Source organism: Rhyacophila brunnea, unplaced genomic scaffold (assembly GCF_057557595.1).
Source record: "Rhyacophila brunnea isolate RB1 unplaced genomic scaffold, BYU_Rbru_1.0 scaffold_1, whole genome shotgun sequence".
Lineage (NCBI taxonomy): Eukaryota > Metazoa > Arthropoda > Insecta > Trichoptera > Rhyacophilidae > Rhyacophila > Rhyacophila brunnea.
Window position 1 is genome coordinate 5,100,340 of NW_028232751.1, and position 17,963 is coordinate 5,118,302.

Here is a 17,963-nt window from a genome sequence, read left to right on the forward strand (position 1 = left end):
CAAAAATTAAACTCTTTTCCCAAACGCGCCAAAAAAAGTATAACTTCAAAAAAGTCTTAAGTAATGAGCTAGTATAATATAATATAAAGAATATGATGTGCGATGCAATTTGATGTGATATGAAGATTGATTTATAGTTAAATGATAATTCATGTGTAGAATTTTATTTTATAATTATTATCTTTAGTGTGTTTCCTGACTATAAAAATGGGTATTTTTATCCAATATGTCGAAGAGCCGCATGTTACTTGGCCATCACAAAGGGGATCGTGATTAGTGCTTCATAATATTATGATGCTGCGTGTCGACAACTAGATAAATAAACTGGATTTATTTAAAAATACAAAAATCGCTAAAAATACAGGAAACACCCTCAATTTGACCTCAAAGAACCCTAGGGTTCCGCGGTATACCATTTGAGGAACACTAATGAAAAAAATAACACTACCCTTCACCTTAACGATATGTAGGGGGGCTCACCAAACATCCTGGTCTGGGGGCCCGCTTCCGAATGTGAGGCCTATAATATAAGTACATTACCTCCATTCAAATTTATTACCTACATCATTGTCGAATTGACATATCTATGTAATATCATTTCTGTCATTTTTTATAAATTCTGAATTAAATACATAAATGCCACAATGCCATATTATGTTAATTCGGCCCGGATACAATGCGTAAAGAAAATAATGTCATAAATCTATGACAATGGGGTATTTATGATAGGTTCCCATCCTTGTGTGCAATGTATGCGATGCATGCGGGTGGCCGAACCAAGGGATGCCTCTTGAAGTTGTCTCTGTGTACCCACCAGCCGAATGTACGCGATCCTCCTAAGTGATGCATTCGTAACCATTAATAATGTCAGATACATAACCTATTTAATTATTAATTTAATTTAATTAATTAATTTGTACGGCCACATGGTCAAATCATGCTCGGCAAAAGATGCCACTTGTTCCTACTGTACCGAACCAGACCACGATCGTGCGGACTGCCCCATGAAGGACGCCTCATTAAAAGGTTCGCCAACCCTGCCATATATGCTGAATATGTGGAGCATCCACAGAAGTAATCGATAGAGTACTATGTAATACTAATATTGTATGTATTGTACAATAATTAACATTTTCTTCTAAAGGATCTATATTATTAAGATCACTGCAGAGTCAAGTTAACTCGTCAAAGCATGTATGTCGCGTCTGGCCATGGACAAGTTAATTTGTGCGTTCTTGTAGACATCATAACTTCTAAATAAACTGTTTGTGTATATTTCCTAAACAATATTTATGATTTTCGTGTGAAAATATTCACGATAAACTACAGAAATATGTTGATTTGATAAGTTTTCACAAATATTTATCATTTTCTTCCCATTTCATATTTTTAAGGGATTTATTTTATTCCAAAAATAGCTGGCCTACAAGTGTCCACCTAGTAAAAATTGGATGGCAGTGAAACGGATGTCCAGTAGTAAAGTAAGAATGTCCTGTAGCTACTACTCCGCACTACCACACACCATACTATCAAAACGTGAATTCGTTAAAGGATCCAATTAATATTTTTATTTTATAATAGAAAGGATTTCATGTTCTGTATAAACATTTTTATTTTTCATAAAAATCGATGTTTTTTTAAAATAAACAACAGACACATTAAAACTATGAATTATTCAAAAATCTTTTCTATACATTAGAGAAAACTTAATAAACTAAGTTTTAATAATAAACATGACCATAAAATAATAAGATGGGATCACATGTTTAATCACATTCACATTTTATAATGTATTTTTTTAAAGTGAAGTTTATCTTTGACATTATATAAAAAATATTCTTAATATTATTTTTAATGCTTCTTGTTTGTATGTTTCCGCTCATAGACTAATATACTTTTATTTCCGCTAGTTGCCTCTGGTAGGTGGAGGATTCTCCTTAAGGGGGGACATGCTCGTCGAAGGTCAAAATTGAGTTTTTATTGTATTTTCAAACCATGATCCTGGACACTCCTTAAACGTTGTAGATAATCTATTTATATAATTTTGAAGCCTTATTATCCTTTATAGTTATTTTAAACATTTGATGACTGCATGAAGTATTTTTGTTACATAAAATAGTATTCTTTTAAGCCTCTCGCTCTAATGTTTTAGAATATAGTCATATTTCGGTACATAACTGTGCAGTGGTGTTAAGATTTTTTACATTTATTAATTTTTAAACGCATTTAGAAAACCATTAGTATAATTTATTACGAGATAATTTTTGTAAAATATTCACGATAAAAAATTATTTTGATAATCTCTGTGATCCCAAATTTGACAAGAATTAGGCATTTTATTATTCAAAAAATCGGCAAGATTAACACATTTGAAGTTGATTCTAAAGATATTTATTATAAGCTATGTCTTTGACCATTCAAGTGTGATAAAAATCTTATGAATAATGATTGCTTTATAATAATTATTGACCTAAGAATAAGGTAGTGTTTTTTTGAAATACGCCATTTCTTTTGTCATTCCCTAGTAGTTAAGCTATAACATACGGCCGTAGCCATAAAATGGCAAACTATAATTAAAGTAGGGAGTAAAATTATGTTAACGCGCGTGTTTGAACATGTACCTAACAGAATTTTTTTTTATTTTTTTTTAAACGGTACATGTTCAAACACGCGCGTCAATATCATTTTACTCCCTACTTCAATTATAGTTTGTCAATTTATGGCTACGGCCGTATGTTGTAGCTTAACCACTGGGGAATGACAAAAGAAATGGCGTATTTCAAAAAAACACTACCTTATTCTTAGGTCAATAATGATTATAAAGCAATCATTATTCATAAGATGTTTATCACACTTGAATGGTCAAAGACATAGCTTATAATAAATATCTTTAGAATCATCTTCAAATGTGTTAATCTTGCCGATTTTTTGAATAATAAAATGCCTAATTCTTGTCAAATTTGGGATCACAGAGATTATCAATATAATTTTTTATCGTGAATATTTTACAAAAATTATCTCGTAATAAATTATGCTAATGGTTTTATAAATGCGTTTAAAAATTAATAAATGTAAAAAATCTTAACATCACTGCACAGTTATGTACCGAAATATGACTATATTCTAAAACATTAGAGCGAGAGGTTTAAAAGAATACTATTTTATGTAACAAAAATACTTCATGCAGTCATCAAATGTTTAAAATAACTATAAAGGATAATAAGGCTTCAAAATTATATAAATAGATCATCTACAACGTTTAAGAAGTGTCCAAGATCATGGTTTGAAAATACAATAAAAACTCAATTTTGACCTTCGACGAGCATGTCCCCCCTTAATAAACAAAAAGGAATATCAAGTTTTTCCCTGGATCAGTAATAATGAATAATAGTTAATTGAATTTGGTGTCGATTTACTCAACTTGGTCACTCAGTGCACTTATTGTCATTCAGTCCTAAGCACCTCAATAGACAATTAATGCTACATTTTTAAACTCCATATTATTGAAAAAAGCACTGACAATTGATTCCAAAGAAAAAAGATATTATTGGCAGCTCAGAAAACGTAACTTAAAATTAATAAAAGCTCTCAAATCCGAAGCTAACATGAAAACTTTGTGGCATATTATAAAAAATGACTTAATATTCAACACACAGGAAAAACTCAATTAATGTCTACATTTTCACCAAGAAAATATGGTCACCTTAACCATGACCCATTCTCCATGTATCCTCCGCCGTAGAGGCCGCTTTGGCATCCTTGGTGACATTTTTCAAGCACCGAAGTTGGGGCCTGTCAGTCGATCTCCAACTGCCCAATCTACTATCCAGGATACTTCTCAGCGATTGGGCTACAACATCCAAGTCTACCAAGTTTAACAAATGTGAAGATATATTCTACTTGGAAGAGGTTGTAGAACTTCAGGTAATATCGTATTCTTCTCCTTCTATTATAGGGAGATATATCGTATGCAGTATCTTTCTCAAATACATTGAGAAAATAAACTCATTGGCCTTGATGAGACTCCAACACCCATAGGTCAATATTGGTGAGATCAATTTCTTCATCATCAATCAATGTATAATAATGTATATTTAAAGAAGAGGATTGAAATAACAACACTTATTTTATTTATTTGAATGACAAAAGGTTTAATTGTATTTGTTTTGGATACAAAATTGACAAACAATTATTGTAATAGTCTTTTAATCGGAATAAGAGATGACAAATAAATGAAAATTAACAAAACGTTATGAGATTCCGCAAGTTATATATAGACAAATTGAATTATATTTCACCATTTTATGTGTCAAATGCTTTTGTGAAGTCTGGTAAAATTCTTTCTGAAGAATATTTTTGGGTATCTATATTTAATTTTTCTTTCAACTCTGTGACAATATGAGGATCACAGCACCAGGACTTCAGCTTTTTGAAGAAGTCCTCAGCAGAATTGTACAGACACTCTGTTGGAAACAGCTCCGGATAGACCAGTCTGTTGGGAACTAAAGGCAAACAGCCGCAGCGGACACCTTCCAATCTATAAAAAAATATTATAATATTTATATAATTATTATGACGTGTTTTATGGGTTTCATTGCGTATTATCAGTTAAAGTAATAAATTAATCAGCATCACCAAAAACTTAAATCTGAGTCAGGTCGCGGAACTTAATTACGAATTCCGATGGAAGTGCCAGTTATTACTTAACTTCGAATACAATGCAGTAGGTAACTTGTTCGCAGTAAATGCAGATTTTCAATTGCATATTAATTAACACATTGATCGCCAACTAGTTTTACATAAAATAGTTAAAAAATGATTATTTGTTTCTAAGGTATTATTTGATCATTATATGAAAGAATATAATGTTTTTTTTTCATTTTGATGATTTTTTTACGTAAATATTGGTTTTTATGATATGCCGGCCACATGTGTCCGTCGCGGCGCCAACAAGTTAATTTATTCTATTGCGCCGGGCCGGCCATTTCGCCGGTCACCTGTACATATGTGTTGACAAGAGCATGGTGCCATTTCGCGGTTGAATTATATTTAAATTTAGATAGTATAATAAACAGAAAAGGCACAAATACGGAATAAAAGTTTTCAAATTGGGTAGTATAATACCTGGATACACATAAACTGGAAATATACGTATACATACCTTATAATCATTTTTGTAATTCTATTTCTTTATTATTTACATATTTTTTATAACTTACATTTATATAATCTATTTAATTTTTATTTTTATATCAATAAAAACACATTTACAATTTAAAAGGAAAACTTTTTTTTTCATTATGTACATTCTTTACATTAGTGAGCCTATATTTTGTGACTGGGAAGACATATTTTCAGGCCAAGTGGCAGTAATATACAGAAGGGCCATGCCGGTCACCGCGTATCGAAAAATGCACTGCGCGCGTGCCCGCCGGCGCTGTAGAACAACTCTAAGGCAGGTCTTCTTTGCCGGTCACCGGTGACCCCCATGGCCCCCTTAACGTAATTCAATGCCTGTCACCGGTGACCCCCATGGCGATCAACGTGTTAATGTATTACCAACCATTTTTTTTAATATGAAACAGTTTACGATATTGTATTTGAAATATAAACTATAACTAGCACTATGTTCGAAATTCACAGTTTCATGCCGCGGCCTGAATCTAAGGCCTTAGCTTATCATAAAATATGTCAGTCGAAAAAGGATAAAAAAACACACAATCACGTCATAATAATTATTTCTGGCCCGCTATTTTGGTCAATATGTTTTATATGTGTTTCTATGGACTTCCAACAACGTTTTAGAACCTTTTTTAAATGCAGCATTCCCAAATATATAATTTGACACCTAACCAGTGGCGGCTCGTCCATATGCACTGCGGTACTGCAGCACCCCCAAGCAAATTGAGACATGTAATATTATAATATCCATAAATTTATCAATATTATTAAGCGTGTAATCAGGTCAGAGTGCTGCGAGTCAGACAGTCCGATTTCAGTATTTCTCTGTTTCTACGTCGCGCGTGAGCAGACGCGCCACAGCGAGGAAAGAAATATAGCTATAACGATTTATAAACATTGTTAAAATTTATTTCTGCAAGCAATTTATGCAAAGTTCTTTATTTTAATTATTAATATAATTAATTATTTATATTTAATTTTGATGTTAACACATTTTGAGCAGGAAGGGTATTTCTACCCGCGAGCCGTACCGGTGCTTATCGGCGGGACGGGTAGAAATACCTTTTACGCCGGCTCCACTTGAAGTGCGGGAAAGGTATTTCTACCCGATTATTGCATACGAATATTTTGTGTCAACGGCTTGAAAATGTTTCAAACTACACACATCTACAAAAAAAAATAATATACCGTCGTTTCATTTACTTACACACATACTCTTGCGCAGCCCATATGAGAGCTTGTGCGTAATAAAGAAATTTGTTTAGAGTCGATAAATCGGCGAACTATATTTCTGTAGACGATAAGAATGCTAAAACTATATCTGTCTTCTTTTCACAATTGTTGATTTTTTGATGGGTGAGCAGGAAGACAACATTTTGTGAAATATCGATGTATTTTTTAAACATGGTTTGTTCGCTGTACTGTGAATGCGATTATTTGAATATTTTTATGATGTGTGATAAATACATACGTCTCTTTCTCAACTATAATAATATCCTTTGTGAGCGAGTGAAGAGACGACAATTCGTGATCGACAGAATGCATTCTTCGCACTTGTTGTAATATTGTGTGGTAAGATAACGCTGGTATGCGAGCGGAGCAATAAATTATTACATGAGTGGAAACCAATGTTATTTAGATGTCTGTAATCTACTACGATCTATATTGAATATCAGTATTGAATTTTTAGTTTTGAAATAAGGCGCTATAGAACGGGTATGTTTTTACAAGTGAAATATATTTAAGTAATCGATATTTTATTTAATCTTTCAAAAATGGCTTCAGACAATTATGAAAGCGATGACGAAATATTCTACGATAATTTGTCTGCCTATTCTGGCGAAGATTTACCTGAATTAGGCAGCGACAGTGATAGCGACAGCGATAGTGACTACACATTTAGAAACCGCTGTGTGTTATAGTGTATGTGTATGTATAGTGTAATATATGAAAGGGGTTGACCGTGAGGATCAGTATCTCTCTAACTACTCGATCATACGAAGAACAAAAATATGGACAGAGAGAGTTGTCATGTATTTGTTAAATTGTTCATTTATTAATTCTTTTAAAGTTTATAAGGTATTAAATCCGACCAAAAGACTAACTTACAAACAGTTTTTGCGTAGTATAAGCAAATTTTGGACAGCCGACCATATCGTCGAAACCGACGCAATTTTAGAAGAAGCGGGGCCATCTACATCACTATTATCGAGAAGAGTGGTTAAAAGTGATCATCTTGGGAGGTTATCACTCGATATGAAGAAGCATCGAATGATAAAAATTGTTACCAGTGGTAAAAAAAAAATACCCTTAAAGACAGTGTCGAGTGTGTTCGGTGCACAAAAAGAAAAGTTTGACTAATTATATGTGTATATTTTGTGACGTCCCCCTACACAGGGGTTAGTGTTTTCATAAGTATCATACTTTATCCAAATGTTAGAATAATAATTTTTGTGCGGGAATTTATTTATAGTGAATGGAATATTTTTTACGAAACCTTCCTGTAAATATGTGATTAGCACCATGTACTTATGTTATTTTAAACAATTTGTTCTAAAAAGAAACACAGCACTGGGGAGCAATATATGGTGAGTGTAAATTCGAAATTTCATTAGAAAATAACCGATAGTTTGGAAGATAGAGCGATTTTTGTAAAATTCGATTTTATTTCAATTTCCGCTGGTTTTCGCCCGCTGCGTGTACCTGCGCCTTTGTACTTGTACGGAAGCCCGCGCAAAATGTATTAATAGTAAAATATAATCCAAATAAACATTTATTTTTATTTTTAATCAACCGCAGCACCCCCAAATATCTTATCCACGAGCCGCCACTGCACCTAACCATATATTATATTATATTAAAATAATTGAAAAATTATTATTATGTAATCCCATGACTACTAAATTTCTTCAATATTGTATTTATTATAATAGAATATGAATCAATTCGTACGTGCAATTGCCCAAGGACTATATGAAGCGCCTAGTTTCAAAAGCCCCTAAAACGGTTTTTGAAAATTTTTGAGTTAGATATGTATTTACATGGATATTTTTGTTACCTATATGATGACCAAAGATTGAACTTTAAAAAACGCCAAAAACCGTCAAAACGTATGATCAAAAAAAGGGTAAATTTCAAAACCCGCTAAAATGGTTGGGTGTGCCTTTCAAATACCCCTAAAATGGAAAGCCAAAATACTCTTTAAGATTGTAACGAATTAAAAAATAAATACATAAAGTTCACAGATTTAATAGATATGATTTTTTCTCATTTTTCTCAGAACTACCTAAAATCGTTTTAGGGGCTTTTGAAATTAGGCGCTTCATATCTCTGTGCATCCTGATCAAAGGTGAGACTAATCAAGGTGTGATTTATAAAAAATAGCAGAATATAATATACTCACACTGACACTCCGAAAAATTCATGATCAGCTGACGAGATAACAACATCGGCGTCTATTAATACTTCATAATATTTTTTTTTAGTTTCGATATAACCAAAATTTTCAATTCTAGTTTTCAATTTTTCACGTGCTGAAACAAATTCTGGAGGCTCCTCTGAAAATGACTCACCAAGTACACTCACCTGCAATACAATGTGTTATATAAATAAAAAATCATCTATAACAATGTTTACTTGGTGTTCACCACATATAAAAATTTATTTCATTCACATAATAAAGCTTTAGCGAAACATTGTAACAAAGGGTCTACACAGAAGTCGATGGTCCGACCGAGTAAAAAATTCTAGAGGCCTCTCTGTGACCCCTTACATCACATATAAATGCTATAAGAACATACGATGAGAACCAGGATAAACGAACATTTTATTTGAAGAATTATATTGTAAGTAAAAAAAAGTAAAGAATTTTTAATTAGAAAATTTTTCATCGTTTAAAACACCTTCGCGGACATGACGTCTATAAACATTGTAGTCCGTGAGATGTGATATGACAGGACGTCTATTGACTTCCACTACTGCGGAACGGAATACGACACGACATTTATAGAAGTCGATAATGTTGTATCTTAAGACCTCATTTCTATATATGTATCTAAATCGAAAATTAAAAAAAGTAAGTAAAACGATGGAACTTATATGATCCCTAAAGAAGGAATCCCTGTTTAGCGATTGGATCGATTCTTAAGGTGAAGCCTTTACTGAGCCGTTTTTAAAGAGGCACCTAGCGGAAAAATACGAAGCTTGCAATTTGAGATATTATTTTGATAATTTACAATTTCAACTGTATTAATTAATAAATAGGTATCTGAAAACATTAAAAAGAAAGATATTTTTTATTTTAAGTCAAAGATAAACGCACAATTGTAAAAAATGTAATAAAATGTGAATTTGTTGAATCGGACCGCATCTTATTATTACATATATTTTATGGTCATTTTTATTATTAAAAATTAGTTTATTAAGTTTTCTACGCATCGCCTAAGAGATTTTTGACTAATTCATAGTTTTAATATTTTTTAGATCTATTTTAAAAAACATCGATTTTTATAAAAAATATAAATGTGTATAACTTGAAATCCTTTTTATTTATATCAAATCAAGCTTCAATATTGAAAAGTAAAGGCTTCACCTTAATAAGCATTGTAATAATTTTAATTGAGAGATATATTATAATTAATATGATGCTTCTACTACTAGTTCACTCTGTCACGCCCCAGCGTTGTGGCATACGGCAAGCAAAAGTTCGCGCCACTTCCCTCGGTCCAATGTCAACTATCGTGCCCCCCACCATACCAGGCCTGCAGCACGTAGGATGGTTTTGTAGCATCGCTGCTGGGTGAGAGAGGGCTGGCCAGGGCGACAGAACCCTTGAGGCTGTGCCACAAGGTACAAAGTATTGCACTGTCTGGCGACATCCGGAACACATGTGCCAGCCACGTGAAGCGTCTCTTCGTAATTACCTCAATCACCAAGGGCTGCCGTGTCCGCTCATAAACTCAAGTATTTGTAACGTGGTCGTACCAGTATACCCCTGTATTACTGTGAGATGTGGCATCTTACAAAGCTTCAAAGGTCTCGGCTTTTAAGCATTGAGAATCGATGTCTCCGCCAAATCTAGGGATACACTGGATACAAACTAGGGATACAAATTAATATGATAACATACCCTAAATTCAATATTTTCCTCCAACAGTGCATAGAGTACATCAAAAAATGCAGCAGGATTCTTGTCAAATTCCCATCTGTGCGGCCAAACTAAATGCAGTGTTTTCTTATTAGTCCCCGATGATAGTTTTTTTTTTTCTTCATATATTGTGTCTATTTCAGTAAAATCCATTGGAAAATATATAACTCTTGTTTTTGGTTTAATAGAATTGGCAACGTCCTTCAATCGAAAATCCGGCATAATTTTTAAGAATTTGTTGATATTTTCCAAAAATGAAGTTCTGTTAAATTCCGAGTTGAATATAACTACATCTGCGGACAAACTGAAAATATCATATCGCAATTGAGGCAGAAGTCACTATCCGCAGAAATGCCAGTTTTTAAATATGTAAATGGACTCAAAAAAAAATACTGTCTAAATGGACCATGGTAAACAAATGACACAAAATACTGAATCTTCATAAAACTTTAACCTTTCCCTTACCATGGTAAAAAAATTACGCCCGATCCCATGCCGTCCACTCAGTGTCCCGATGGAAATTTGGCATTTTAAGGCATTTTAAAAGCTAATTGATTGCTTCAAAAGGTAAAGTATGTTTTTAAATACTATTTAGTCATCGTTTAATTTAGAACATCGATAAATGTACGTCATAACCAAACCACGGCATGTCTCGATCTGTTTTAAATGGAACAACCAACACACGCTGTCATTTCACGGAGAGTGGGGGTGGCTAATTCATCCGAAGCGAACGAGGGATGTTTTTAGGTAGAATAACATCTGCATGGACTTGCGTTATCACGTTTACCACATAAAATAATAGTTATAATTTTGCAATATCGATTCCCTGTATACATAATTTTAAAAATTGTGATCTTATTGTATCATGTTATTAGGTTTTATTAAAAATCGGATTTTAAAACACATTAAAAATATACTTACATAAGAATAATTAAACAACAAAAATACTCCGATCGTATAGTTTCCACTAAATATATTTTAATATTATGTTTATTATGTTGAAATAATACACATTAAAAAAATTAAATCACTACGTTACTTGAACCTATATGCACGTATTAAGTCTATATCTCTTAGACTATAGATATATCACACCTACTTTTAGATAATTTCATAACAAGAGGTTTTATAGTCAATAATAAAATACATAAACATATATTTAATGTAATATTGTATCCCCAGAAAAATCTACTTTTATACATTATGTATAATATGATAGGTACCGCAATTTAATACTTATATATTATAAACTTCTATTAAATTTTCATTATCCGAAATATTATTGTCGTTCACTTCAAACTCAATATCAGAGTCATCACAAAACTCCTCTGCAGCCACCCTGATTTCTTCCTCTGTTAAATATCTTCTCGGCATGATTAAATATTTTCAAAAATATTTGTCAATTTGATAATCGACGTGTAGATGATGGGAGTACGCACAAATCTAACCGTTCGACTGCCTGCTGTACACCCAAATAATAGTATGTTTTTTTAGGTCGCTCGAAGTTTTCAAATACACATGGCCCACAAACCGATGTAATTCTTACATACCTGGCAATAAGGGTTTGTATTCAAAATCCGGGTAAATTTATTTTTATTACGGGCGCAATAAAACTGAGCCTTTCCGGTCAGTATTTTGAAATAAACGGCATATAAAGCGAAGTTGACTTGCTAAAATGAACACTTATAACATTACATTAAGGGTTGCTTTGGCGTTTATCGTCAGATGCATTTGAAACATTTATAATTCAAGGTTCGATATATTGTAAGAGGCTACGGCTGAATGCATCCTTCACAGAATTATGTTGAACAAAGACATAAATTTCTATCTCTGACTAACAAATGACATTTTAAAATAGTGTCTCATGTTTACATTACTATTATGCGCGTTTCTCTAACATATATCTTTCTAGATAGCCCTGTCACTGTCTTATCAAAATATTGATTAGACTTTCGAAAAATGATTAATTTTACATATAAGACATTCAATTCAACTACCGACATATTTTTCTTTTTATGCCTAAATATTTTATCTACAAATAGCTAAAAGTAGACGTTTATATACATAATAATAAGTGGGGTATCTATGATTTAAGGTCATTTCTAAACTCCGAGACCATCGTGGCAACGGGAGTGTTAAACATTTAAAATTATGTTTCTATTAATAGTAATTAAGGCATCTGTTTTCAAATACTGACTTGTCCATATGGATTTGCAGATATTAATTTAAAATAAAGTTCATATTTTCTAATTAATCCACAGTTAAATAATAACATAATCACAACAATTTTATAAAGTTTAGAAGTTAAGAATACAATATTTATTTAGTAGTGGTTGGTAAGAGATCTGGCAGAAGAGTGACCCTGATTTGGCCAACTTGCGATTGTAAAAAATGATAAAGAAATCTCAATTATCCCTCATTGGCGCACCTAATTTAACACGGTATCGCATGCCGAACGACGATATACAAAATTTGTTTTTCAACTTACCATGTTGTTATTTGATTATAGCCAAACTGAAAGTCTCTTTCTTTGATCTGTCGAATAGGATAAACCAGTTGATTTTCGTGGAAGTACACGATTTTTTTTAGTTTAATAATGTCAGGCCGCAACCCAATAAGTTCTGATAAGTTCAAAACAGAACTACAGAAGAGAACGTTATACTCATCCATGTTGGGAATCTGCTGCGATATATAAAAAGCACTGCATCTAGCTCGCCATGGCCACTTCTTCGCAGTCATAGTCAATAATTCATACGTTGACTTTGGAAAACCTGAAAACAAATATTATTTGTAATCAATCAACATATAATTGCCAGATTAAATAGAATCAAGAGTGAATTGCAAAAAATTAATTTAGAGTCACCTTTTCGCATAGGAAATGTCTAATTACCGTTAACGATAATGCATTCAAGTGTATTGTTAGGTGTATGAATGCGTACACCACTCTAAGTGTGTCGACAAGGGGTTTGTTTAGCTGAGAGCAAACGTTGCTCAGAGTAAAAAATGGGATGATAATGTACTGTGTCAGTTGCGATAAGTCATTGCAACTGACAGAGTTACCAGATCGGATATTGAATTTTGCTGAAAGTGCCGAAAGACATGACGTTTTTTAACATAGCCCATCCTCTCTATTAATGTTGTCCTTTACTTGTCATAACACATAATATGAAAGTGGGGTAGCTCTGTTAGGCAGTTCATGTCTCAAGAATGGAACACATCCAACTACCAAAGAGGCTCCTCCTCAACAAACTGGAGGAAAATGGAGGTACCTCATAGATAGTGATTGGACTGTGTAAAAAGAGAGACAGCAACCCTGACGCTGAAACGGTGGAGACAGCTTGCAGCAGAAAAAAGGGAGTGTAAACATTTCCTAGAGGCGGCTAAGATTTTCATTGTGTTGTAGTGCTGATGATGACGATAATTAGATAGTCAAGAGAACTTTTATCTACTTTATATCTATAGAAAAAAGACAATAGAAACTTGTAAATAGGTATTGATTTAATCAAGACATTTGGATAATAACAAGGAGCCTTAAGCCTCGATGACTTAATCTGCTTGTAAACTCACCCAGTGTCATCATCGAACAAGCTAACAAGCAGATTGTAAACAATCTACCGAGAAAAGTTGAAAGCCGGGCTACTTTACACGCTACACGCTGGCGTGCAGGCCAATATGCGTCTGCATAATAGAGCAATAGTGACGATGGGCTAAACTGCGTCTGCGCAGTAGAGTGATAGTGGCGATAAAAAAATGAACTACTCAATATGTCCTGTCAAAATAGTACCATGACGGTTTCAACTCGCTAGCTTATTGGCTTCTGAGGTAGTGGAAAGTTTTGTGTGTCATTATCATAATTCAATTTCAATTCAATTCAATTTATTTATTTTTACATATTGTGGACATTACAAATTATAAGTTTAAGACGTTCACAACATGACATAAAAAAGAGATAGATAATATGTTATTAAACAAATATGTACATACAAAAATATTAATTATATAGGTACATGGAAATACACCGGATGAGTTAAGCAGACCCTATTTTAAAAATTTATAAAATAACGTCCACCTATACTCATCCTCACGTAGGTGGAATATATCAACACCCGAAGCAATTTCGTTGAACATAGTTATCGCCCTCCCAATTGGCATTACCAGTGGCAGGTTGGTTCTGCACCTTGGGAGATTAAACAACTGATGTTCTCTATTTCTAAGATAGTTATCAGGGACACACAGGTCAACACTGCCCAGAATGGCAGAGTTCTCATTTATACCTCGTATAAGTCGAAAAAAATACATAGCTAAATAAAGATTTCTTCTAAATTGCAAACTGCAGTATGTAAGCATGCCTAAGAGAAAGTCAGTTGGATAAAGCCACGGATAGTATCCGTACAACCTCAAATAAAGGAGTCTCAAGAATTTCTTCTGAACCCTCTCCACCATAAGGCCATACTTCAACTGATGCGGTGCCCAAACAATAGACCCACTCTCAAGTCTGCTTCGAACTAAAGAATTAAATAAAAGTTTTAATACCGTAACATCCGAAAAGACCCAGGAAGTACGCATGACGAAGCCCAACATTTTAAGCGCCTTGTTACAAATGGTAACTATATGGCTAATAAATGTCAGTTTACTCTCAAACGTAATGCCAAGATCCCTTACAGATGATATTCGTGACAGAACTCTGCCATGCATCGAGTATTGGAAAAACAATACTTTTGAGGCTCTGGTAAACGACAAAAGATTGCATTCATCAATATTGAATTCTAGTTTGTTACGCCTGCCCCAATCTAATATATTATCTATATCATGTGGAGCTGACGACAATCGTCCAAGGTGACAACTTCCAAAAAGAGTTTCAAGTCATCAGCAAACAACAAAAACATAGCATTTTTTATTACCAATGCTATGTCATTTATAAAAATCGTGAACAGCAACGGCCCTAAGTTTGAGCCCTGAGGGACACCAGAAAATGTGTTAAAGGTCTGTGACTGATAAAGGCCGTACGATACGTATTGTTGACGGTTCCTAAAATAACTCCCGAATAGCTTCAAAAATCGATCAGACAATCCAATAAGTTGGAGTTTTTCCATCAGGACATCATGATCGACTTTGTCAAATGCTTTCGAGAAGTCATTGTAAGAACAGTCAACCTGGTGACCTCTTCCCAGGGCCGATGACACATAATTGGTAAATACCATCAGGCTAGTTTCCGTTGATCGGCCTGCTCTAAATCCATGCTGTTCATTTATTATAAATGACTCAATTTTTGGAGAAATCATGTTGTGCATGATCATCTCAAGAACTTTTGCTGGTGCAGAGAGAACAGCTACCGGCCTGTAATTTTCCACTGATGACTCTGTACCACTCTTATGGATTGGAGTAACCTTCGACATCTTCCACGTTTCTGGAAAGATACCTGTCTCCATTGTAAGATTATAAATATATGCAAGTGGGCCTTTGACAAAATCAACACACCCTTTTAAAAAAAATGTAGGGACGTTATCAGGTTCCAAAGAGTGAGTATTTTTTAGTTTTTTAATAAATTTTAACACATCACTCTCATCAACTGGAAAAATATCAATGGACTGGGCACCGCATGATGGCTGTCTTGACGCAGAGGCAACATCCAAATAAGGAATACTACTTGCGTAGACAGACCTGAAGTGACCAGCAAATGCTTCTGCCACTCCATGTCCGGTCACCTTTTCGCCTTTCCAACTCATCGAATCGGCATACCCGCCATCCCTTCTTAATGATTTAATATAATCCCAAAACGATTTGGGATTTTCACGAATGCAATCTTCTACCGATTCCATATATGTTCGATAGGCCATTCGAACAGCTTGCCTCACTCTCAAGTGACAAAGGCTAAACATTTCATAGTCGCGTTGACCATGCTCAGCCTTCCAAGCTTTGTGATAGCAATGCTTGATCTGAATGTCCACAATAATCTCTCGAGAAAACCACCTCGGGTATCGTCTTCCACCACGACATGGCGACTTCCTTGAAAGACATTCATCAAACACATTATATACAGTATTATAAAAGAATATTAGAAAGAAGAATAATAGCACTAGCTGACTCGCCCGCTTTTACACTCGCCGACAAACAGCTTGTAAAGTAGCTGAATGTTATCGAGACTTAATGAATTTTTAGTATTAGGTACAACACTTGATGGCGATGGTCATTGAGGTTACAGTATTTTGAGACCAAAAACTAAGCTAAGCCCTAACCTAACCTATTGCAGCCCAAAATTAAATAGCTTGTATTGAGTTTTGAGTTGTTTTTCAATAGGTTGTATTAGGTTTTTGGTCTCAAAAGGCTTCGATCACAAAAACAAAATGAAGTCTATCCGACCATGTCCGATCCTAATACGATCATATGGGCCTCCACAGAGTAGAGGTTTGTATTAACAGATTTTGCTTTTTACGAGAAATGGATGTCATCCACTTGCTCAACCTATTAGCTTCATACTCTGACTCACACATAAATTGAAAAACAATATGTGTACTTGCCAGACCCAGGATTAGAACCTGAGACCCACGGCGTGATAGTCCAACGCTTAATCCGCGCGGCCACCGTGGGTGTAGGAGGTACGGAGTACTATATAGCTTTACCTTACTTTTCATGGCATGTTTGGCAGCTGTTTTGACATTTCGGTATTACATGACATGATTTTTCGGTACTGTTCGGTTAGGCGGAATACAGCGGAAAATGCATTTAGAAAATAACCGATAAACTGGATGTTAGGTTAACCTAACCAAACCTAACCCAACCTAACCTAACCTAACCCAAACTAACAAATAATCCAGTTTATAGGGTATTTTCAAAATGCGTTTTCCGCTGTATTCCGTATAACGGAACAGAACCGATTTTTCTTCTAAATTTATTCTTAAGATATTTTCCCCAAAAATAGAGACACCCACATTGGGTTTTTGTACCGTTTATAATGATGATGTTTAAGCGATTTATTTACACAAATATGTCTCTTGATTTAGTTCGCGTATCTGTCAGAAAGGGGTACCATAATTTTAATCTTTAGCTATATTTGTCGTTTGTCATAACACACGGCTTCTCATAACTATGGCGATGTAAATACTACTGAATACCCCTTGCAATCTAACATTAATTATAACATGTTGAGTTACCATGAATATGCAATCAGGTTATATTAACAGCGAAAGAGATCCTTATATTGTATGTACATTATTAAGTATATTTCAAATATAATATATCTTGAAAAAATTGAATTTGTGTATCAAAAAATACCTGCTACAATTGTGTCGATCATTTGCTTGTGAGATCCTCCATAGAATGGTTCTATTATCAATATTTTCCCCATTTCTTATAACGTATATACATTAGAAATTAGAGGTTATTGAAATGTCAAAATCTGACATTAAACTAGTAGAGCATAGACTAATATACTTTTAAGCATAGACAAAGGTAATGTAATAGTATTGCCAAAATACTATTATTATGAGTTAAGCTATTACAGAATATATTAAATCGAATAAAATAATACTTAATTCAAAACTTAATTACATTTTTATAATTTATTAATATTATTGAAAATCAAATAGGTAATAATTTACGCAAAAACAAACTACTAAAAAAATGTATGGTTTAATAT

General features: G+C 33.8%; 1 protein-coding gene across 1 annotated transcript; it reads right to left on the reverse strand.

Moving 5' to 3' along the window:
• Positions 1-4,109: 4,109 nt before the first annotated feature.
• LOC147079400 (tRNA-queuosine alpha-mannosyltransferase) lies at positions 4,110-17,725 on the reverse strand. The gene is made up of 5 exons (XM_085940773.1): positions 17,600-17,725; positions 12,816-13,098; positions 10,310-10,631; positions 8,585-8,766; positions 4,110-4,537 (listed from the first exon to the last, which is right to left on the reverse strand). The coding sequence occupies exons 1-5, from the start codon at positions 17,670-17,672 to the stop codon at positions 4,303-4,305; spliced, it is 1,095 nt and encodes a 364-aa protein (XP_085796899.1). The 5' UTR covers positions 17,673-17,725; the 3' UTR covers positions 4,110-4,302.
• Between the last annotated feature and the right edge of the window lie 238 nt (positions 17,726-17,963).

Coding starts and splice junctions, on each gene's coding strand:
- LOC147079400 (XM_085940773.1), bottom strand. CDS start 17,672: ATGGGGAAAATATTGATAATAGAACCATTCTATGGAGGATCTCACAAG. Junction 13,099..17,599: donor GATCGACACAATTGTAGCAG/GTATTTTTTGAT, acceptor ATTTGTTTTCAG/GTTTTCCAAAGTCAACGTAT. Junction 10,632..12,815: donor TATAATCAAATAACAACATG/GTAAGTTGAAAA, acceptor TGATATTTTCAG/TTTGTCCGCAGATGTAGTTA.